At 44.0% G+C, this 24,845-nt stretch overlaps 1 protein-coding gene across 1 annotated transcript in view; it reads left to right on the top strand.

The window, feature by feature from the left end:
• The window catches only part of DMD (dystrophin), a 2,039,083-nt gene that overhangs the window by 1,638,504 nt on the left and 375,734 nt on the right, over positions 1–24,845 (top strand). Inside the window, exon 56 of the mRNA XM_040468816.1 lies at positions 20,569–20,741. Coding sequence (XP_040324750.1) covers positions 20,569–20,741 — 173 coding nt within the window. The remainder of the gene's footprint in view (positions 1–20,568; positions 20,742–24,845) is intronic.

The raw sequence follows: 24,845 nt of genomic DNA, 5'->3' as shown, positions 1-24,845 counted from the left end.
TGTCCTAGCTCTTATCTCTGTGGCGCACAAGCTCACAAAATGTTTTCTTTGAAGGGCATTTTGTTATTGGCCCTCTTTTTATTTTTCTTCCCAGAGTAAACAGAATGGAAGGTGTTTACTCCCCATGGTGAGAAGGTCCCTGGGTGCACACTTAGTGGGGTGAACCTCTGGCTTTTTTCTGCTTGTCATTCCCTGAATGTAAGAAACAGGTGCGGTGATCGATTCCCCGCCCTCGGTGACCCCCCAGTGGGGGGGTGGCGGGGGGGGGGGGGGGGGACGGCATGTCACAGACCTTTTGTTCCTTGGAGAGAATGAGTATGAAGAAAGGCAGCTTCAGCTGATACTGAGAAAACATGAGGACTCAGGACTTTTTTCCCCACTTTACTGATGGGTACAGGTTTATTCATCCTGATTTGCTCAGGACGGTCCCACTCTCTGCCTGTTGTTCCCATGTTATGCTTAATAGCGCCCCCATACACTCTCAAAAGTGTTCATGTTTGGACAGTAAACTATAGAGTCGCCCTAATTACACGGACCCGAGAGTAGAAGGCCACGACCATAGGGACGGTCACTGCTTCCCGTGTCTGTATGTTGTGATGTTAGAACTTGGTACCTTAAGGAAATGAAATTGTGTGTGAGGCATCTGCAGAGTAGGTGAATGAAGCTAGGTGATTTTAAAATTGAGCTTAATTTATTGAGTGCCTACTCTGTGATCAGCTCTGTGCCAGTTGCTAAAGCAGAGGGGTAAGCTGTGTTCTCCAGAGTGTACCTTGCGCACGCGAGCCGGGCCGGAGAGCGCGCTGTCTTTCCCTAGTATCCCTTCACTCCTCCCCGTGACTTTATATATGAATCAGGTTTATGATACGCCACTTGTGGGCTTTTATTTATTTATTTTTTGGAGCTTTAATGGCAATGTATCATGTTTTAATTAATAGAACATCATGTTATGAAAACGTTGAATCAGATCTTTTCCCTAGGCATCAAATGTGTTCTCAGTGAAAATGTGACATCCAGATATGGGGAACAAAAGAGACAAGGAAAGTAGTAATGCGATTTTTGTGAAGGATGATGACATAATGTTTGCGTATTTTAATGTGTTGCCACCTTCTAAAGTATTGTAGGAAGTATGTCCTTTAGAAATAAAACAGGACCTCGACCCAATGCCTTCTTCACGTTCTACCCTCTTTTCACGGGTAATGTCATGGCTGTGACGAAGAGGCAGGTTGAGAAGACCAGAGTTTGATTATTTGTAGACCTTTAAGTGACTAAAGGAAGTTAGTACCAGCGCTAGAAACAAACAGAGAAGCTAACTCTGAAGGTCAAGGTAGCAGACAGACTTCAGCACAATGGTCCACTGGGGAACGACCTACCTTCTCCGAGGTACCACTGAAGCAGTGAATCCAAGGACATACTCTTTGAGTGTGAACTAGGATTCAGGGAGTTGAAATCTAGAGGGTACCACTCTGGTAGCTGCTGTTAGCAACTGCTTTTCTTCAGTCAGGAAGCCGGAGAATAGACTTGGGAACTATGACGCGGCCAATCCCATGCTTCTGTGACTAAGCTCGCCAACAGAAAGAGCCAAAAGGGGCAGGGAGATGGCCTGTGCCTTACTTCCGCCTTGCACATCCTTCACAGGCACAGCTACTTGATGTAGGGTTGCCAGATCGAGCAAACAAAAATAACACGGGCAACATACTGACACGGAAAAGATATCCATCATTTATCTGAAACTCACATGGAACTGGGCACCCTGTATTTTATCTGACAATCCTAACTTCTTGAAACCTAATTCATCTCCGTAACCCTAGCTGCATAGAAGCGTGGCAAACACAGTTTTCAATCTCCAGCCGGTCCAACTAGAAGGAGGGTGGTGTGGAGGTTTGAGTGAGCCCCCAGATACTTTTGCTACCATCTGATGATTTCGCTTTGCCTTCTCATGGTCTCTGAAATCCTGCCGCTCCGTGATTCATTTGGTTTAACTCAGCTTCCTCTTTTTCAAATGTCCAAATCTCCCAGGATGTGAGAGTGGTCAGACTATGCTCAAAAAGTAGGGTTTTTCCACAGGTAGGAGGGAAGGAAGGACTATTGGGACAAGAGGAAATGTGGGGGGTAGAAAAGACTGGGCGCCAGGAGATAGAATGAGCCGGGCAGGTGCCCATTCAGATCTCTTTTGCTCACTGTTTCACACTGGGCAGACTCAGGACTCAAGGAGAAATATTTTCTTCTCATGCTTCCTCTCCCTTTTTGTACCCCCCCAAGATGCATGCTTCCCAAATCACATAGCGCGAAGTAATGCTATCAGAATGACACAGATCGTCAATATTAGAGATCAAATAGCTGTATATTTTCTCGCGGAAAATATATATGACTAAACGTGGTTTTGAGTTTTGGGTTCTGAACCACTGATTTGCAAATGACTTTTGGTTCCCGAACTCTTTGTAAGTTGAGGACTGCTTTTACTTATTTCAAAAGGAAGAATGCTGTTTTTGCACCATGCTAATTAACTATTTAGTGAGAAGATATGTCAGCCAGGAGCATGAAAAGAAATACTGCCTCTCAGAGAAGTCAAGGCTGATGGAAAACAATCGTGCAAGCACAATGCCTACCGCCCTTCAGGAACCCGGAAACTCTTCTTTGTTCCCCCTTTCCCTAGGATTTTCTCTTCTGCGTTTCAAAAGTGAGGGTTGATGGGGAGTGGGGGAGGGCACCTGTTGGGATGAGCACTGGGTGTGGTATGGAAACCAGTCTGACAATAAATTTCATATTAAAAAAAAGAGAGAGAAAAGAAAAACAAAGGCAGTAACCTACACACACACACAAATAAAATAAAATAAAATAAAATTCTTTGTTAAAAAAAAAAAAACAGTTGGGTAGTTCACGTTTCAAGGCTCCTGGTCGTAACAGAAAGTCAGTACTAATTGGAAGCAGGGGGGTGTTGGGAGACGTCCTAGAGGTAGCTGCTCTCCAAGTTCTCCCGTAGGACTCTCCATGGCAAGGAAATCAGGCAGTGGAAGTTTGGGTGAGTGAATGCAAGCCACCAGTCCTCCAGAGAAGGGTACTGTCTCTTCAGCCCTTTAATCTCTGGCGCTGAGTGGGAAGGAGGGGAATTCCTTGGCCTTGGCCGAAGACCTCATCCAAGAGTTGATGAGGGTTATTTAGCTAAAAGAGGTTCTTGTTACAGTGAAATCCAACGTTCCACGAGTTGTTTGCAATTACAAATTGAAAGTAGCGTTGCATCTTTGGTAAGGGAGGTGAGTTTTGTAGATAAGCCTGTGAGCTTTTTGGGGAATAAAGGAGACATAAATTGTTGTCATTTCAGAGATGCAGTAGGTTCATTTTTTCTTCAAAGTGTATCTTTTTTTAACCGAGTGTCTTACTTGTGCCCATGAAAACATTACTCCACTTAAAAGCATGGTGACTGTTTGAGGAGAATTTGTCATTATCAGTAAATTAAAGACCCTCAATTTATGTTTGCTAACTATAACTTACTTTCATACATCTCATGGTATTTTAAAACCCACAAGTTGTTTTGTAACTCCCAACATCACAAGGATAAATTTGATCCCGTGGGCAAAGTGTTGTGCCCAATGAATTATTTAGTCACAGAGAGAAACAGGAAGAAAAAAAAATAGTGGAATTCTCAATGCTCTATGGAAGTCGGACGTCATATGTCTTTTAATCCCATGGTGTTAAAAAGGCCCCAGTCCCCTTCTAAATGCTTCAGAATCTATTATTTAATTCTGATCTTAGATCTAAAATCTGGTCTCTTGAAGGTTTTGATCTCCCCTGCGTGTTAAAAACTGTGGTTTCCAAATCATATAACGTGATGAGCTATCAACATGTAAACCAGTACCCTGGGAAACAATCATTTCGTATCACTTGGTAAATACGATGATCACAGACACTTCTGAGTGAGCTTCTGGTAGGCAAGAGATGGGGGAAATTGCAGTGCGTGAGGTCCCATTGATTTTTACAGTGAAGGATCGTCCAAGTTACTTTGGAGGTTTCAAAACTGGGCCTGCCCCAGGAATCTTTTCTGGCTTTCTCCGTCAGCGTTCGTCTCCACGTTCAAGGAGTTTCTTGCAACCTCTGAAGTCTAAGACAGCATGAAGACAGGAGGGTACAGAACTCTAACTCATGTTCATGGGCTTATCTCTCCGGTAGAGCGGCTGTTTTATCTTCTTTCATTTTTTCCTAATCAAGCCATTAGCATGAAACAAGGACGAGTCGTCTTACCAGAGCAAAATTGGGGTCATGCCATAGGCTGGCTGAACGAGTGCACAACAATGCCTTTACCACATCAAATCTGCCCTTTAATTACATTCTAAATCTCATTTGAAGAGATTTTATCATTATGGAAATTGCTCTCTAAAAGGACCCACGATGAAACCCAATAAAAGTTTGCGGAGAAGAAGACAGAGGAGATGAATCCGCAGCTAAAACGTTATCATCAGACAGACTTTTCCTGGCTTTAGGCAAAACAGCCCATGCAATAACACAAAGTCACGGCCGCAGAGGTGTATTTTCCCGATTATTGCAGGGCACTTTGGCCTATCGCACAATCTCCTCTGGAGGAAGAGTTCTGCTTTCCAGCTCGGCGAGGCTTTTTCTCCCCGGCCTCGGAGGCATCGCTTGCATTTGGAGTGGCCAAAATGAATAATACACTATTTGCCTCGGGTTCCGGACTCCGTGCGGGCAGGCGGGGCAGGCCTGAGGTTCTTGAAATGAAAGATGGCTTTCTTTTCATGAAATAAAGAACACCTCTGCTTTCTTCTCAAGGTCATTTAAAAATAGCCAGACCGTGGCGTTATGGAAAGCACATGAGGAGGATTCATAGGGAAGGAGTAAAGTCAGAATGTCCTTTTCTCTACGCTGGGGAGTGTCTCCTGTCTGTGTAGCACAACTGATTCGAAGTTGCCTTTGAAGCACGTTCTTAATTATCTCTTTCTTCGATCTGGAACTTCTCCATTAGCTATCAGACAGGCATCCTAGGACCGCAGCTACACTTCACCCAGAGCTCCAGTTCCAATGTCTTTCCACAGGCCCCTGGCTAAATGCACCCTTTTCCTCCTTGTTACGCCCCTTACCCGTTTTTGTTGCCGTTGTTGCCGTCGTTGTCGTCGTCGTCGTTGTCGTTGTTGTTTGTTGTTGTTGTTCTTACTGTTTCCCAAAAAGATGTCACATCATAATGGGAAAGGGCGAGGTTACTTGAACATGGCTAGAGTGATGGGAACTTTTTTTTTTTTGGTAGCCCTCAAGGATGTCCTATGATATGCGCCCTCCCCCCAATGTAATCATTTTGTGCCTAGGACCACTGTGACTAACTCCAGGATGCCTAGGTCAGCGAAACCATATCGTAGTAATAGTTTTCAACGTGTTCTTCTTCCGGGGAGTTTTCCATTAAAACGGCGCTTGAGGGGCACCTGGTTGGCTCAGCCGCTTAAGCGTCCCACTCTTGACGTCAGTCCAGGTCATGATCTCGCGATTCATGAGTTTGAGCCCCACACCGGGCTCTGCGCTGGCGGTGCGGAGCCTGCTTGGGATTCTCTCTCTGCCCCTCCGCTGCTTGCGCTCTCTCGCTCTCAAAATAAGTCATTATTGTAAAAAATAGTACTTGAAAGATATGTTGCCTTCATGGATTCTTTGTATTTCTTGGAGGTGGAGGTCGCTGCCCGCAGGCCGCTGCTTTCTATTTCCTCTTAGTGGGTCCTGGAAGCCCATGAAATGAGTGGTCGTGTTTTGTGTTTATGAATTCTGTGCAGGTTTCTCAGGAGAGGATCCATCATTTTCACGAAGGCGTTCGTGACTCGCAGGAGGTTAAGGACCATCAGGCTAGACCAGTGGGTTCTCGATCTCCACACTGGAGCTACAGAATCAGGCACTCCAGGGTGGGGGCCCAGCAGCCTGTGTTTTAATAAGCCTTCTGGGTGCTTCTCAAGCTCACTCAGGTGTGACGACCAGCGTGCTGGACACATTACGATTACACAATGCAAAAGTTCATGTTCACAGCTACGTGTGGGTGAGAAAACAAACCCCTCTCTCCCGCATGGGTCTTTCCCTCTGGCCCCACTTGGACCTTTCCCTCTGGCCACATAGAGTCAGTCACTCAGCTCTGACATATATTCTTGTCCCATCTCGTCTTGCCTTCAACTTGACCCTTGCTCTTCCCCGTGCTTCAAACTTCATTCTCTGTCTTCTCTCCTGGTTGTCTCCTATTCATCCCTCAAAACCCTGCTCAAATACCATCACTTGTGGGATGGCACCTGCACATCTTGGTGACGGGGCTGATTGCTCCGTTCCCATAGGGCTGTGCCCACTTTCACGTTATCTGAGATCATTATCACTTGACTTTATCAAGAGACTGTCGGGTGCTTGAAATAAAGTTCTATCTTGTGGTTTTCTGATTGTTTTCAGACACGATTTAGGCAAGACCTCCATCTTGCTGTGAGCCCACAAAAGGGAAAGATCTGAAAGTCAGGCAGGAACAAAACTCTGACACCACCAGGCCGAAGGGGTTTTCAGCAAGTCCCTTTATTTTCAACTCAAGATAACATTAATAATTAGGTATTACCCACATTGGTTTCTCAGTCCCCCGCTGATAAGGTTTTTCTGTATTAAACTCTCAACTATGTCAGAAATTTCCGCAGAGATTCACGGCAACTTTACCATCCCTCTGTCCCTATCTGAGAAGAGTAGACCTGAAACCTTTGCCCGTGGTAAAGCGCTATGAACATAATCTGTTTCCTACTTCTATTTCTCTTTCTTGGAGTGACCTGACATCTTTATTTATAGTCAAGATTAGTGACAATGATGAAATCCGACTATAATCTTTTCTTTCTTACTCGGGGCACTGTGAAGCAAGTTTCCACTGTTTTGGAACATATTCCAGTGTAGCTCCCATATAAAAATGTTTATGATGTAAAATAATCTATAAAGGCCTCCTTTTCTCTGCCCTAGTCCTTTGTTAAAACTTACATAATTTATCTTAATGGGCATGAATAAAACCTAGGCCTTCGCAAACCTTACTCTCCTGGAGATGGTTTTTCAGATGTATGTGTTCTCACATGAAAGGAGCATCATCACAGGACCAAAGGCCAAGAATGCCCTGGGTCTGTGTCAACAGTGTGGTCAAGGGTCTCTAGGATGTTCTGAACTGAACCTAATGCTTTGGGAAAGATTAGTGGCTATACGACGAAACACCCATGTTCTGACGTCAGCGCAGTGGGTTCTAGGAAGGAAGAGATATCCTTGATCTTTGGTCAGTTTTCTCATTTGTGAGATTTTCTTTGGCGGATATGGCAGTGTTACCTGTCTTTTTATTCATGTCCACACCTTCCTCTTCCTTTTCTTCATACGTTGAAAAAGGGAGTATATTTTCTCCCAATCACCATCCACCCTGTTCCATAAGAGAAGAGAAGCTAGGTAGAGGGAAATAACTCCCGATGCGCAAAACAGGGGGAAAAATTACACTCTCCAAAAAAAGCGGTTTGCCCTACTTGGTCGTAGACGGAAATTAACTCACCAAAGCACAACAGGGATTCAGACCCAATTATGTCAGTAGGACTTCAGTTAACATCGTGATACGAGAACCTTCTTTAACATTCAAACTTTATGGGTACCTCGAATTCATGTTAAAGGTAATATCTCTGGGTGTTGTATGGAAACCAATTTGGCAATAGATTTCATATTAAGAGAAAGAAAGAAAGAAAGGAAGGAAGGAAGGAAGGAAGGAAGGAAGGAAGGAAGGAAGGAAGGAAAGAAAGAAAGAAAGAAAGAAAGAAGAAATGTTACAGTGTTGAAATATAAAAAAAAATAATAAAGGTAATACCTCTAAACTTTAGACTAATGAGCACCCACAAATGAATACAGTTGTGTCCAAGGTGTGTCTGTGAATTATTTAGAAATTGTCCTGCTATTCAGGTGAAAAGACGTAAAAATCACCGTAGATTTATGATATCCTTAACCTATTCCAAACAGTTGCCTCCATGCAGGGTTGTTTGTGGTTGTGTTGGGAGGTTAAGAGGGGTTGCTTTCGAGGGGTGGGGGCCAGGATAAAGTTGTTCTGCAGTGACAACATTCATAATTAAAATGAGCCAGAGGAAATTAGCGACACGGCTGTTGTGATTTCTGGTGTTTTATGAAAAATAATTATGGCCCTTTGCCATATGTTCTTGCCTTCTTCTTACACATTGCTGTTGGGATAAGATGAGACTTGACATCAACTAATTGCTTATTTCTAATCCACAATCTTGAACTACACAGAATCTCGAGGCGGGGGGGGGGGGATAGCTCTGTGACAAAGACGTTCAGGAAAATAAGATCTCCTCTAACCTTTAGCTCTGCATATAACATAGACAAATTGTATAGCTAAATATAACCAGATGTGTATTGGTCCATGGGAAGATAGCTGCCTCTTTTAAGGATAAGAATGTGTTCTGTTCATTGCGAGGCACTCCGCATCACGAAAGGTATTAGTTCTGAGTTGACCGAGGAGGAATAAATAAGGACATACCTAACTGGAGTATAATTCAGTTGCCTGGGCATTCCTCTCAGAGCATCGCAGAAACCTGCACCAACTGAGTATCTCCCAGATACTTGAATGAAGTACTGATTGCGTGGTATTGCATGTGGCCCAACTCAGAAGTTATTTGCTCTGTACTTGAAGACTGGGGAAGAACGAGGGTTAGAACACAGATCTGTCGGAATTTATACATTTTACTCCCCCTCGTTCTTAGCCCCCAGTTGAGGAAGCTACACTTTGGAGATGAAGCAACCTGTCCAAGCCCACTTCACGGACGTGATGGAGGGGATTTATAAGGAGTCTGAGCGTTAGTTTCCTGCCCCATTTTTCTCCCTCTACTACATCCCCACCCCTCCTCGTGGCTGTGCAATAATAAATATGTCTCAGTGTCGGAAAGGCCCATCTGGTCTTTCTCAGATAAGGACAGTTATCTTCCAACAGGCTGATTCCCGCACATAAAACATAACACAAAACCCAAAGTACCTTCCGCGTTGTAGACTTTTCATACGTGGCCGTCTCTACGATTTACATGGGCAATCTCGAGTTTAAGTATGAAGGCCTTTCGAGATTACCGTCGGCAAGGATCCTCTGAGAGATGTCGCACGCAGGCAATACCCACTTACGAGCAATGAAGCCATATAGCAATATCTGAAAAAATATTGCAAGACGGTATAGGTTTTGGTAGGAATTTTAGATGTATTTGTAAAAAAGACAACAGCCTCAGGACTTGTTTCATCTTCCAACACCAGCATCAGGACATTAGTTTCCTCCGCTGTGTCCACGGCACCTTAACTGTTTTTGACCCGTCCCATGCAGTGTTTACTCTACCCGCCCTTTTTCAGGAGCGCGTGTCCTTTAAAACCCACTCCCACATGCTTTAGGAACGCCTAACAGAATGTCTTTTCGTCGGGAGTCTCCCATGCCTACCTGTGGCTCTCGTGTCAGTGCCCTTGCCTCGTCATTGTAATTTACTTGGTTCCAAGGGGCGAGTGTATGTATGTATATGTTTAAAACACAGCATATATAATGTTTGTCTGACTCCTGGGGGAAATGCAGCTTAAAATAGCATTTCTATCTTTAAAATGCTTTTGTGAACAGTTCTCGCTTTGCCGGTGTCTACCTTCCAAAGGTAGAGAAAGGAAGGGATGAAATTGAGTCACACATGCGACTCTTTCTGTAATTTATGCACACTCAATGATGGTAGCCTCCCTCCTCCTTCTTTCCTGGTTTTGGAACAACCTTGTCATTGGTTCAAGAATGGCTGAGGCTGCCTGTCAGCTAAATTCCTGCCTCCATTCTCTCCGTGATGCCACATACGCTGACAGCTGCCCCTTAAATAATTATTCTCAAACACTGTTAAGGTATTTTTGGTATTTAAATGTTTAAATTTTAAATATTTATTCTCTCTCTCAAAATAAACTTTAAAAAAAAGAGACATATCTATGTGAGAAAGTTCAATGTCAGCTGAGACGTGAAGAATGAGAAGATACCAGTTATAGGAAAAAAGGAGGACACAGATTGCCTCCCAAGTAAAAAGTGGGGCTTTTACCACCAGCTTTGTGATAGGGAAGATCTTGGCTAGAACTTACTAGGAAATGTAGGGGCATCTGGGTGGCTCAGGCTGTTGAGCAACTGACTTTTGATTTCAGCTCAGGTCATGATCCCAGGGTTATGGGATCAAGCTCCGCGTCGGGCTCCATACTGACCATGGAACCTGCTTGAGATTCTCTCTCTCTCTCTCTCTCTCTCTCCCTCCCTCTGCCCTCCCACATTCTCTGTCTCTCTAACGTAAAAAAAAAAAAATGTGGCCAGAGACAAGGTCAGAGATCCTTCAGATAATGTGGGGCCTTGAAGTCCCATTGTAAGGAGTTTGAAATTTATTTCAAATGTAGCAGGAAGCAATAGAAGCTTCTAGAGCAAGATAGTGACATGGTCTGATGTAGGCTTCAAATAAATCACTGTATTGCTATGTGGAGATTAAAGAAGGCAGGAGAAGAAACTAGAAGACCAGTTAGAGGCAGGGCCTCGAATCCAGGCAAAAGATAACGGTGGCCTGGAGTAGGGTGGCTGCAGGAAACAAATGGACTGATGTGAGATATAATTTGGATGTTGGAATCCTCACACACACTAATGGGTTGGATGATGAGAGTAAAGGAGAAGGATGTCTCAAAGAAAACTCCATATTTTTAACTGGAACAGATGGATGGTAGCATCATTTATTGAGATGGTAAAAACTGGGGGAGAAGTCAGTTTTGTGTTCCCTTTTCAACATGCTATGCTTTCAACTGTGACACATTCAAGTGGAGATTTCGAATACATTGGTGAACCTCAGAGAGGAGTTCGGGGCTGGCTCTTTGAATTGGGGATTATTCAGGTTATCCGTTCTATCTAAGACCATGGGACTGGGTAAGCATACTTAGGGATAGGGAGAAAGAGGAGAAAGAGAAGAAAAAGGGCCCTAGGACCAAGTCCTGGAGACCACCAACATTCAAATATTAGGTAGGAGTGGACAACCTGTCAAAGGAAACAAAAAAGGAAGGGCCAAAGAGGGAGGGGGAACACTGAGAAATTATGGGGTCATGGTCGCCAAGAGAAGAGAGAGGGTTTCAAAGAGGAGGGAGAGAGAGGGTTTCCAAAAGGAGGGCGTGGTCCACTGTGTCAAACACTGCTGCGAGGTGAGTTGCATTAGAATAGAACATTGCCAGCGTGCCTGGGTGGCTCGGCTGGTTAACCATCTGTCTCTTGATTTTGGCTCGGGTCACGATCCTATGGTTGTGAGATAGAGCCCTGTGTCGGGCTCTGTGGTGATAGCGTGGAGCCTGCTTGGGATTCTCTCTATCCCTTTCTCTCTCTGCCCCTCCCCTGCTGGTTCTCTGTCTCTCTATCTCTCTGTCTCTCTGTCTCTCTGTCTCGCTTTCTGCAAAATACATAAAGCCTTAAACAAAGAACAGAGCCGTGTCTTTTGGGTTTGGCCGCAAGGAATGTCATTGGTCACCTTCATGAGAACAGTTTAAGAGGAGAGGCAGAAGGGGCGCCTGGGTGGCGCAGTCGGTTAAGCGTCCGACTTCAGCCAGGTCACGATCTCGCGGTCCGTGAGTTCGAGCCCCGCGTCAGGCTCTGGGCTGATGGCTCAGAGCCTGGAGCCTGTTTCTGATTCTGTGTCTCCCTCTCTCACTGCCCCTCCCCCGTTCATGCTCTGTCTTTCTCTGTCCCAAAAATAAATAAACGTTAAAAAAAAATTAAAAAAAAAAAAAAAAGAGGAGAGGCAGAAGTAGTTGTAAGAGTGAGAAGACTGAAGGAGGTTGACTGCGCACAGCACCCTTCAAAAGTTAGGCTATGAAGTTTAGGAGAGAAATAGGGCAGCCCCTTAAGGGGAACGAGGGATCAAAGGAAGGTTTGGGGAACGATTTTCTAATGTTTGTTTTATGTTGAGAACTTATACTCCAGGTAGGGAACTGGATGTGAAACCTTTGAGGAAGAGTGACACAAGTCCACATAACAAGAGAATATGTGAAGGCACGTGTATGTCTCAACGCCTGGAGAGGGTGGAGGTAATTAACAGACTGGGATGAGGCCTGGCGCAGTGGAAAGAGCCTGGCCCGAGGCCCTGTAAGATCTGTTTAGAGTCTAACTTCCCCCCACTTACTAGCTTTGTGATCTTGAGCAAATTACAAAATGTTTCAAAGCCCGTTATTTTTTGACATCCATAAATAGGGCAAACGATGCCTACTTTATAAGGTTTGGGCAAAGATTAGATGAGGTGACATAGGCAGAGCATTTAGTACCTAACCCAATGCCTGGTCCCTTGAGGGCCTTCATTAACACCGTGTCCCTCTGGTTCTCCTCTCACCTTCCTTCATGACTCCAAGCTCGCCAGCAGAGAAGACACGAGGCTATTCCGAGGAAAATGAGTTCCAAGCGCATGGCAATGGGAGTCAGAGCTGTAGCAGGAGCTAAGAGATAATGCTGAGAAAGATCAACATCGAGATTCAAAGGGTACAGAGTATGGCCAAGTCCCCCTTTTACTCAGAAGGAATTCTGTGTCCTTGGGTTTTCTTATAACTGGTGTCTTTCCATCCTTCAAGTCTCAGGTGACATTGAACCTTCTTACCTAGGTATTTCATGACCACCATGACCAAAGAACACTCCATCACCACCACATGGAGACCGTTGTTCTCACCATAACCCTCCACTTGCTATCTTCAGAGGACCTTCTTATTTTATTGAATATTTGTTTATCTGTTTGCCCTATTTCTTTCCTGCTTATCCTATTTCTCTCTGTGTTCACCTTATTAGGCTGTGTACATCAAGAAAGTAGACGTTTGTCTTTCACCACTGGAGGCCTAGATGCTGATATATTAAATATTAGTGGGAGGAAGATAAAGTTGGGAAGGAGGGAAGATAGAAGGAAAGAAGGAAGGAAGGAAGGAAGGAAGGAAGGAAGGAAGGAAGGAAGGAAGGAAGGAAGGAAGGAAATTTAAGGGCTGGGACTACATCTGTCTTACATTAGATGTGGTCCCATAGCTCCTAGTGAAATCTTGGAAATACCATAGGCACTTACATGTATGTTTGTGTGATGAATAAATATGCAGAGAATTTTCACACTGTGACAGAATAAAAAGAAACAAGTAAAAACGCGATGCAGAAGAGAAAAGATGATTCCCATGTTACTTCCAACCTAGTATATCTGAAGTGAACTCTTTGATTTTAAAAAGTAATTTTAAGACTAGAGTAAACCAGAGGGGCAGACAAGGAGAGAAAGCATCACGTGTTACCAGAGTTTGCAATTGCTTAAGGCGGTCTGACAAATAGGATTTTGCTCAGTTTCCTCCGGGGGAATCCACCCTAGGCCAGGCATTTTTAAAGATTAGATTTTGAAATAAAGGTTTGCACCTGTCAATGTACCGAGGCAGGAGACCATATCCCTTCTCTCCACTGTTCTCGGGCACAAGTGTGAGAATTTTTGAATGAGATATGAAAGCAAGGACAACGAACCCTGCAGGATAATAGTCTCTGAGGACCTTAATAACAGCCATTTTTAAAGCACAGCCTGTGGACCTCTAAATCCATAGCTGCTCGTTTAAGATGCATTGCGATGCAGTGGACCTGCAAACACACTCCTTATCTACCTAGAGCAACAAGGCTCCAAGCCAAACAAGAGTCCCCAAATTAACTCTTGTTTCTCTTGGGCTGATGACTCTGCTGCTTTCCCAAGGACTGCAATGGCCAGAGATAGAATAACAGAAAACAGTCACACCTTCTGTGAGTCTGTACCCAACTGCATTTCCTGAGTGAGTGAAGGACGTCTGGTGGTTAGATTAGAGTCCTTATAAGGCCAAGTTTGTAGGTCCAGTTCCTTTATACGGGTGCTTCTCAAAAAAAAAAAACAAAAAAATCCATTAGGAAGGGTAATTCTGTTTTGTTTTGCTAGTTTTAATGTTCAATCCATACCAGACTGATACTTTTGTAACATGCAATAAAAATGAATTACTTTTCAAACTTACAAAAACCAGACACAAAATGCAACCCCGCGCTTTTTATTTTTAGGTTGCTATAAACGTTTTGAAAGATTTACTCTCGATTTCTGTTCTCATAATGGAGTGTGTGTGTGTGTGTGTGTGTGTGTGTGTGTGTGTATACTCCAAAACCTCGAGCATTGAGAGCCTTTGTCTCACAAGTCATTTTGGATAACCAAACGAAGGGAGTTTGACTTTTGTGCACGGGTTTTTGTTTTGTTTAATGTCTTTAAAGCATCAACACCTTTCTGGGATAACTATGTTGGACAAATTCAGTTAAAGAGTTTTAGATAGGGGCGCCTGGGTGACTCGGTTGGTTACATGTCCGACTTTGGCTTAGGTCATGATCTCACAGTTCGTGAGTCCGAGCCCCCAATCAAGTGTCAGTGTGGAGCCCTCTTCGGATCCTGTCCCCTTCTCTCTCTGCCCCTCCCCTGCTGACGCGTGCACATTCTCATTCTCTCTCTCTCTCTCTCTCTCTCAAAAATAGAATAAACATTAAAAGAAATTTTAAAAGTTTTAGATATACTGCTCCTTAAATAGAGTTTACTGAACATACTTCTGCTTTTCCTGGTGAATTTCAGATCTTCGTTATCAACATTAATTATTTGGCTTCACATTAAAGCAAGGTGATGCCTTCAAGGGCTAATAATATATGTAGGGCTGTTAGTCGCCACGCTGCGTAACCCCGGTCACCTATGTGTGCCCATGGCTCCTTCTACAGCTTTCTGGTTCTCTGTCAGGTGTCGCTCCTTGCCACTTTCCGTGTAGCCCTCAAGGATAACTTCTCTCCTGTTTTGGATCTTTGTTCCTGACCTTTTAAGTTCTTGGAAATCAGATCACCACTCCTTCTTTTTCTTTTTTCTTTTTTTTCTTTTTCCTATCAAGCGAATTTGAATTAGGTGAAAATTATCAGTGAAGAGGAACTAATGGCCTTATCATTATTCACATACTAATTGCTTTCAGAAAAGATTAGAGATTGTGCGTCTTTCGTGAATTTTGTACAGAGATGCGGTCACTTATTTTTATTCTTCCCACATCTTTTTGTCTGTTTTGTTTTGTTGCTGACTTCTCGGTTACATTCAAGATAGGGAGGCTGTCCTTTGCTGAGCTCTTTTTTAGAGTCAAATAGCTCCATTTACATAGGAAACAAAATATTTGGATACTATTATCAATGATGTTTTGGAATAGTATCATAATCACTTGTTTGGATATAATAAGAAGGGTGTAGCCCTAACTCATTCTTGACATCTCTCTTCTTTATTTTTCTTCTAGTAAAACTTTTATAACTTTTCCTCTTCTTCTCCAATCATCTCGTTACTTAGGGACACTGTGGATCATTCTACTTGTTGAATGAGACAGTACAAATTTAATATTCCATAATCTTGTGCTTGTCCTACTTTCCTTTAGAAACTTTTATTCTCAGTGACTTCCTGAAAGAAGGCCTCCACCCTACTTAGTGTAAGGACCTCAACTGCATTCTTTTTTTTAATTGTTTTTTATGGTTTATTTTATTTTTGAGAGACAGACAGAGTGTAAGCGGGGGAGGAGCAGAGAGAGAGGGAGACACAGAACCCGAAGCAGGCTCCAGGCTCCGAGCTGTCAGCACAGAGCCCGAAGGGGGTTCAGACTGGCAAACTGTGAGATTATGACTTGAGCCGAAGTCGACGCTTAACCAACTGAGCCACCCAGGAGCCCCGGACCTCAACTACATTCTGTCTCTTCCGAACACACATCATGGCTTCCCATCGGGCTGTGCAATTCATTGTCCCTTTGTCCCTGCTCATAAAGCAAACTCACTCCCCCCCTTCTGCCATTCTTACAGTCTTCTGCCCAGTGGGAATACCTCCTTCCCTCTACCTCTCTCAGTCTTATCCATCCTTCAAGGCTCAGACCAAGTCCCATGAGTTCATGAAGTCTATTTCTATCACTTGGCCTCCACACTGATTGTCTTCCAAGAGAAACCCTTATATTAGCTATTACTTATTAAAGGCTTTTTGTGTTCTGGACACTGTTAAAAGTATTTTACAAAAATTATTCCATGTAATATTCAAAACAACCCAGCAGGTAGGTATTATTATTTAATATTTAGCAAAGCCAAAGAGATTAAAGAGTTTTTCAACTTAGGCAGCTAATAAGGGAAAGAGAAGGGGGAGACTCAAACTAGGTCTACTTAACTGCATTCTGCCATGAATTTTCCCCGGAGGCTGAGAAAGGGGACTTAGGAAAGAAGGAGGCCAGACTCTCAGAAAAAAGAAGGGAGTGCGAGATTTGAAACAGCTCTCCAGGAAACAAGATTCTCTCCACTCCTAAAACCTCTGCGCTGTGAATGTACTGCTTGCCTTACAGCTGGCCTTCTTGATGGTCACAGTGGAGTTTCCCTCTGTGATCACACAGAATTTTAGGCTCTGTGGTCCTTTGGTGGGGGAGGCAACAAATTATTCTTTTATTGGCACCCGGTTTCTCAATGATTGGATGTTCTCTCTTACTGTATTGGAGATATCTCTGTCCACTGCTTCAGTTCTGTTTAATAGTCTCCATATTATTAAGACCATGAAATGAACTCTTGGGGTGCCGAAAGCATCTTTCTGCCTTGTCTGATGGCAGGGCGAGGTTTGCTGAAACTTAAGTAACACTCCTAACACTCCCAACACTTCGTCGTGTTATTAACAGGAGAAAATAATTGGGAAAAATGTTTAGTTAATAGGAAAAACCTCAGAGGTAACATCGCCTTGTGGTTAAGAGCACAGTCCCTGGGGTCCAATAGCCTGGGTTTGAAATCTGGCCCCGTGGTTGTTCAGCTGTGTGACCTTGGGCATTTTTCCCTCTTCTTTAGTTATTGGTCTTTTTAAAGAATACCATCAAAAAAAGAAGAGAGCCTTCGCCCGCCGCCTGCTCTTCTGTGGCCCCCGAGTCTAAGGTCCCTCTTAAGATAAATGCCATTGTGGGAGTTTTAGGCAAGTGTGGGTGTCCTCCTTCCTACCTGTCCTGTCAATGTCTCCTCCCCCCTAGGAGTCGTGCTGCCCACTCGTATTAAAAAAATCTCCATTACAGCATGCCAACCTCCTTTCAAAAAAGCCTTGTGTTCCTCACCAACGCTCACCCCTGTTTTCCAGCAGCCTACCCGCATCCTGTGGCTTGACAAATTCCCTACCAGCCTGCCGTCCCAAGAGAACACGGACCGGCTGCATCGATACCGACGTGTCAGGCCATTGCTTAGTGTGATGTTACTGAAGGGAGAATTTCTGTTCGGGCGTCAAGGAGAGTTTGCAGCAGGAGCCCTTTGTGGCCCAAACGGTTTTTGCTCACAGGGGGTCCCAGCTGCCCAGCTGCCAAATAAGAAGTGAAAACGGTGGTCAGGCTTCCATCTTCCGTTCGGAACACATCATTCCATGCGGGTACATTTCTGATCGAAGTCAGGAATGTCCACTTTCCAAGGGCTTTTCCCTCAACAGTTGCTTTTCCCCACCTTGTTAGGAACAGCCTCGTTCAGCTTCAATAACTACTGTCTATTACAAGCGCTGCTCGTAGCAAATGGGGCGGGGAGGGGCAGCCCAAGAGCTTCCAGAGTCGAAAGAACTCTAATTCTAATACTTAAAAGATACATGACTGTAGGCAAGTCAGTTACATTTCTCTCCACCTCGGTGCTCTCAGAGGAAAAACAGAGAAAACACATACTCCACAGGGCCAGGAGGAAGAACAAAGCGGTACCTTTGTAAGTGTTTTGTACACCGTAAAGCCCATTACTGTTCTTGTGTCATTTGTCACTCTCAACCAGCACGGTGACCCAGAGAAGAGGTGCAAGCTAGGAGCTCCCTCGTGCCCGTGCCAAGACTTTTACTTCAGCCACTTCCGAACTTCCAAGGGGAGCAGTTTTTACGCCAACACCTCTGAGATTTGGCCGGAAACTCCCATCAATATTTAGCTGGTAATATGAAGGAGTTCATTCGAAAGCACACGCTAGATTTCCGGAGACGTACAGGCAGAGCTCTCTCTTGCGTGCCTCTTATTTCCCACCGTGCTAAGACTAGACAAATAACCAGTCCTCAGTAAATACGGGTGCGTCGGTTTTACATGTGTTTATCTTTTTGATGATACAACAAAGAGGTTTATAGGTGGCATAACGGAAATAGCAAAGATGAAAATTAGCAGACTTACGAATCACCTTCCTCTTTATGCTTGGGAAGATGGCTCATTTATTCAAGAAGGTGTTGGGGCGCCTGGGTGGCGCAGTCGGTTAAGCGTCCGACTTCAGCCAGGTCACGATCTCGCGGTCCGTGAGTTCGAGCCCCGCGTCGGGCTCTGGGCTGATGGCTCGGAGCCTGGAGCCTGTTTCCGATTCTGTGTCTCCCTCTCTCTCTGCTCCTCCCCCGTTCGTGCTCTGTCTCTCTCTGTCCCAAAAATAAATAAACGTTAAAAAAAAAAAAAAAAGGTGTTGATGACTTCACGATCTACATGATCTTAAGGAACTATCGCTTGAGCTTCGGTGTCTGCTCTAAGCGCGGGATCTAAAAATTCAGGTGAACTATCATTTATATGCATGTTGGTGCACAAAGCTGATTGTATTGGTCAGACCTCATTTTCTTGAACAACTAAAGGTTTGGTGTCCGTCCCCTAGGTGGGTACTCCGAGGCAAAGTTCTGAATCAAATACAGCAAGAGGAAAAGTGAAGCAAAAGAGAGAAGTGGGGAGAATTCTGTGGATGACTTGGGTCTGTTTGGTTTTGAGCCCTGATTTCTTTAGATACATTAACATCACTTTTCTCTTTTCCTGAAGAAGTGGCGAATTCAGCAGGGGCATGTTCTGCCCCGTTCTGTGACCTAAACAAAGAACAGAGATGCGTGTTTGATCAAACCCCATCCTGCAGGAAGCCCAATACCAGTTTTCCACCACGTAAGCTGGTCTCGAAATCAGGCAATTTCCTTGCAGCACAAGCCTGTTCTTTGAGGGGATAGAGATAGATGCTGCTCGATCTGTTGGACTCTTTCCCTTCTTTCAACTTTGGATGTGCTTCTATCCATCCCCCGCCCCACACACCGCCACCTCGTGACTTCCAGAAATAGTGACAGGGACATTCATTGTCCATCTACCTTACTTCTCAACATTCCGAAGTCGGCATCTAAGAGTCCGTGACTTGCTCTCACATCCCCCCTCACTTCAGAAGAGCCATTTCATTCCATTTTAGAAAGAGAGAGCAGAAAAAAAAAAAAAAAGTTTCCAGTTACACAGATCAATCCAATTGTTCGGAGCTTCAGAATGAATTTTTAAACTTGTTGAACAGAAGCATACAAATCTCTCAAAGCAAGTCAGATAATGGACAAAGGCTCCATTCATTGTGTGGGCAGAAAGGAATGCTGGTACCCGGCAGCTCTCTAAGGAATGTTCCTTTGGCTTTGACCGTTCTGTTGGGAACAAGGAGGGAAACACATATAGAAAATGAATTTCTAATGTCTCTGGCTTATAATGGCAAAATGATAAGAAAAGTTGGCTGTTTCATATAAACTGTCAGTTGCATATTCCAGGCCTCCTCTCTGAGGTCCCTCCCACACCCACAGGCCTGGCCACCGTTTAGTGAGGAGTACAAAGTGGCTGTTTATTATTATTGACTGGTGAGGCCTGTGCTCTGAAATTCATTCTGTCAACAGAATGTAAGCAAAGTTGGCATTTTAAAGCAGGGCTCTTTCAGTCGCTGGGTTTTCTCAGGATTGCTATGCAACACGATCAGTGCTGTAGTCCCCGGTTCAAGCTGAAAATGTTACACAGGAAGACATACCATGTAAAGGTCAGATTCTTCTACTATGATAATTTTCTTGATCTGTGTATATACAAATGAGGTTGAATGTGTAATCTCTTATCATAACGCTTCTCAAGGTCCTGTGGGCTTTCTACCTGTCAAGCCTAAAAATACGACGGTAGTTTAAGTGGGAAATCTTACTAATAAATGTATGACGCTATAATAAATGTGTGATGCTGTAATGCCAAGGTGAACTTAATGTGCATTGTCAAGAAGATGCTCTCCTCTGATAGAATCCCATTAACGTGCTGGTGCTGCGGACCGAGTACAACCCTGTTTATTAGTCTCTCCATGCTTTTATGGTCAGAATCAACTCTACAGATTACTTATGTGCATGGAAAATATGACTTAACCCATAGTGTAATGAAATGATCGACCCTGGGGTGCACTTTGTCATGGAATTTTATTTCTCATCACTTCCAGAAAACCCTCTCTTTTGTCTGCGGACTAGTGGGTGTAACTTAGGAAACGTGTAAAGTTGCAGATATATAATGTTCCAGTTTATAACGCCAAGGAATAAATTGATTATATCTAATAAGATGCCCACTTCCGATCTCCATAATAACACGAAGAGATAATACAACAAGAAGAGGAAGTTGGGGGTGCATCGTCTTGTTAGTTGACCCCGTTCAAGTGTCTTGTGAACGAATCATTTTTTACACTCCTCCCAAATCACATTTAGCCGATCTCTTTCGCTTGGTAACTCTGTGCATGTTCTTCTTCCTGCCGTCTCGTAGGACCTCCAAGGAGAAATCGAAGCTCACACAGATATCTATCACAACCTGGATGAAAATGGCCAAAAAGTCCTGAGATCCCTGGAAGGTTCTGATGACGCAGCCCTGTTGCAAAGACGTTTGGATACCATGAACTTCAAGTGGAGTGAGCTTCGGAAGAAGTCTCTCAACATTAGGTAGGAGCACATCAGGGGTAAAAAAAAAAAAAAAAAAAAGCCAGAAATGAATTGAAATGGGGAGACTGGCCTCATTTTCCTAACTCGAGTAGCTAATATCTCATATGTTTATGTAAATCACCCATTTTCGGAATGATTCATTTTATTTTGAATAAATGAATCATTCATTTGCTTGGTACGGAGCCGATTGATACTTGAGGGTTCAGATCAGATTAGAATGGTGAGGTTTTATAACCATGTGAGAGATGCATATTAAGACATTAGAGTGAATTTAAATGAGGAACACAGCGATCCTAATTTGATCGAGTTCTCTCTTGGCTTACTACAGGATTATACAAAAAGTGAGAAAATTAACGTGTGTTTATCGTGTAATTCTTGGGCTTTACTCTAAATGCATAACAGAGGACATCCCTTAAATACCAGAATGCCTTGTAATTAACACTTTAGAGGAGACCTCTCCGTAGCTCCTGCCGCTAGGGAGGAATTGTAGACACTTCTGGTCTTCCGCTCCCTCTCACATTTTCTCACCACATCCTCCGTAGCCTAAGCCTTTAGTTGTTCTGCACTCTCCCCTTTTGCACAGTTGCCCATTCTCCTGAGAAGCTGGTGGAGGCATCTCAGCGTTGTTGTAAAGAGCACAGAGGGGAGCTCTTGCTACACCCATTGTGAGACAGTTCAGTGGCAGCGCAAAAAGAGGGGACAGTTAAGTGCGACGCCCCATGTCGCATAAATGACACGGGAAATGCAAGGAGCGCTAGTCAGGTTTCCTGCTTTCCGATCACTTGTGTGTCCCAATTTCACATGTCTTTATACAAATATTTTGTGCTTTCTTCTGTGTCTGGAAGAGGGGTGGTAGCAGAGGGTGGCAGAGGGAGACGAACGGACTTCACGGTAGATGGAAGGGAATGTGCTAAACCCTGGCAGGAGGTGCTACCCCTAGGTTGTGAGATTACAGAGTGGAGGTTTCTTTTTCTCCTTTATAGTTCTTCTCAACCAGCCAAATTTTGGACAGACAGCCTATTTGCTTCTCTAATGAGGGGAAATTTCCCCGAAGTTTAGTAATTCAAAAGCACTCTCGTAAAATCCTGTACTTATAATGCGAAACACTACTAATGACAGCAGCCAACACCCAGTGCGTCACATATCACGCGGTGTCCTGGGCACTTTATATTTCTTGACCCGTTGAATGCTCTCAGCAGCGCTAAGTGATAGACTTTGTTATTATTCTGTCTTTGTATCTGAAGAAAGTGCGGTCCAGAGGGGCTAAATAATTTTCCTAAGGTCATTTAGTTAGTAAGTGACAGATCCAAGATCGAAGACAGGGCATCCGGCTCCAGAGTCTGAGCTTTTTACCATCAGTGTAGTAATACCGTGAGGTATAAAGCAGAAAGGAAAAGGTAAGCCTCACCTAACTTTTGCACATAGATACATAATAAATTAAAGGATGGAATAGGGCAACAGATATTTCTATGAGTAGGAAAGGATTTATTTTCAAGTTTATTTATTTATGTTCAGAGGGAGAGAGAGAGAAAGCGAGAATGGGGTAGGGGCAGAGAGAGAGGGAGAGAGAGAGAATCCCAAGCAGGCTTCGGACTTTCAGCGCAGAGCCCGATGCAGGGCTCAAACTCACAAACGGAGATCATGGCCTGAACTGAAATCACGAGTCAGACGCTTAACCTGAGCCACCCAGGTGCCCCAGGATTTATTTGTATTCATAAGGTTTCCCCCCCAAGATTGTGCCCCAGCCTCTAAGACACTCATTTTGATCTCCCGCTTCGGTCCATGAAGTTTGTATCGATGTATTGAGGCAGAGTTGGGAACAACAGTGGGCAGTGGCATTTTCAAAGACAGCGAGACTCCATTCTCCGCCTGTCCCTTAGACTCGAGGAGAGGTCAGTGTGTGTAATGACAAAGGCCACTTTCATAACATCTATCATTAAAAGGGAATGAAATACGTGAAATGGGGAAGATATTGGTAGGTAAAGCAAAAGGAAAGAAAGTTACTCTTTTTCACAGGAAGGAAAAAGAAAGGTGCTCTAATTGTTCTGAACATCACTCAGTGCCTTTTCTCTCCTTCGTGTGAACTTGATGAAATAAAAGGAGAATCGAAAGCGGCGAAGAGCGTGTCGGCCAAAATATGGGCTCTTCATTCTCAGCAATTTCCCATATGCCAGGCACTGCAGTTTAATTCTTGCTGTCATTAATCAAGGAGGAAACAGTTACCTTGGCTTATCGAAGGTGCCGCGAGTTCTAGAATTTACATATTCACATCAATGGTTTTGGCTTTTAACTAGGCCTCTGTAATAATACAGTCTGTGTTATGAACACTCACTTATAAAAAAACGAAGAAACAATTGATCACGTCAAAGTGGTTCGGTCTCTTTCCTGACCCTTGGTTGAAATAAGGGTATCAGTCCGTCCATCCTGAATGGCAGGGTTCAGTGAAAGCAACCCAGCAGAGGGAGTAATTGGGGATGGTTATGAAATCGGATAGATGAATGCTAGAAGAGTTAGACACAGAACCATTCATGACACTTATAAGCCGGCTTTGTGAATCTAGTCGGTTCCTCCATCAGCATTATTTGAGAGTGAAAAGTCGCCACAACTCAAAAATAGTTCCAAAGATACCCTGGAAAAACAGCCCCTGTATTTGCCCAAGCGGTAACACAGTCTCCTACCAAAAACATTACAGTTGGTTCGTTGTTTTATGAGGGATTCCGAGAGCCATTTTTCCATTTCCGAAGAGAGAAACGTTAGTATCTAACTACACAGGTGCACGGTTTTTTAGGTTTTTATTTAAATTCCAGTTAGCATAGCGGGTGGTGTTAGTTTCAGGTGTGCACCACAGTGACTCGACACTTCCATGAATCACCCGGCGCTCATCCCAACAAGGGCGTTCCCGAATCCCCATCACCAGTTTGGAATCCAAATGAGTTTGCAGCGTCCGTTTGCATTCCCTTGGCTCATAAGAGGTACCCTTGTGCTTCCAGATCCCAGTCCTTATCATGTCCCTTTCCCTCCCTGTATCTTCCTTCTGCCCTGTGTCTTTTCTCTTCCTGTGATCGCGATTCTTACGTAAGTCTCCATCATGACACTCTATTGATCGATTTGTCTGTGTGCCTTTACACACTGATACCATCCGTCACACATGGACAAAAATATTCTTCCTCGGACATTTCTATCACGTTATTCCCGTGCTCAAGACCTTCAGTCTTGCAGGTGCCCATATTTTACTCATTCATTCATTTTTTTTTTCATTCAACAAATATCTCCCGAGTCTTTTCCGTGTACTTGGCACTCTTCTAGGCACTGAAGGTACGACTGATTGAAACAGGCCAGAGAAAAGTCATTGCTCTCGTGACATTTATGTCTCGTCGCCGGAATCTGGTAGACCCTCCACTCTACCAACGATGCCCGATAAGACCCTGACAGTCCCTTCCTTTCCTCTTCTTCCCCTGCCTCCCAGTTCCTTCCTCCCCAAGCAGCAATGTAGTTATTCCCCAGCGTGGAGAATGGCTCCTCTCAGCCAAGAAGATTCTGCTGTTTAACCCCGTTCCTGCTCTCCACCAATTTTTTCCCTCGCTCATATGCCCAGGGACATTTGCTGGTCCTCACACTTAGAACAGACCCCCTCCTCTCAGCCTCCACATTTTCATCCAGACCTCATAATGAATATTTCCCTCTCTGACCCTTCCTTTACGGCCAGGTCGTCCCTGCGCTATTCTCCTTTGTGCTAAATGGCACATTCCTTTAAGTATTCTTGAGTTGTTTGATAGGGCTCTGCTTGCTGCTTCCAGCTAAATTAGATAAATAGGAAAACTCCAAGCTCTACTATTTGGCAGGGGGTGGGGGGGATACTTTGAGAAGGATAGGTATTAACCCTCCTTTCCATATTTGGTAGAACTCACCTGTGACCAGAATTCACCTAGTCCTGGACTTTGTTGGGAGTTTTTTGATTACTGATTCCACTTCATTGCTAGGAATTGGTCTGTTCACATTTTCTGTTTCTTCTCGATTCAGTCTTGGAAGATTGTATGCTTCTAGGACTTTGCCCATTTCTTCTCGATTGTCCAGTTCATTGGCATATAATTTCTGTAGTCATCT

The sequence above is a fragment of the Herpailurus yagouaroundi genome, unplaced genomic scaffold (assembly GCF_014898765.1).
Source record: "Herpailurus yagouaroundi ecotype Mexico unplaced genomic scaffold, PumYag 67793, whole genome shotgun sequence".
Classification (NCBI taxonomy): domain Eukaryota; kingdom Metazoa; phylum Chordata; class Mammalia; order Carnivora; family Felidae; genus Herpailurus; species Herpailurus yagouaroundi.
The sequence above is the reverse complement of the archived record's forward strand: the minus strand, read 5'-3'. Positions and strand labels throughout refer to the sequence as shown.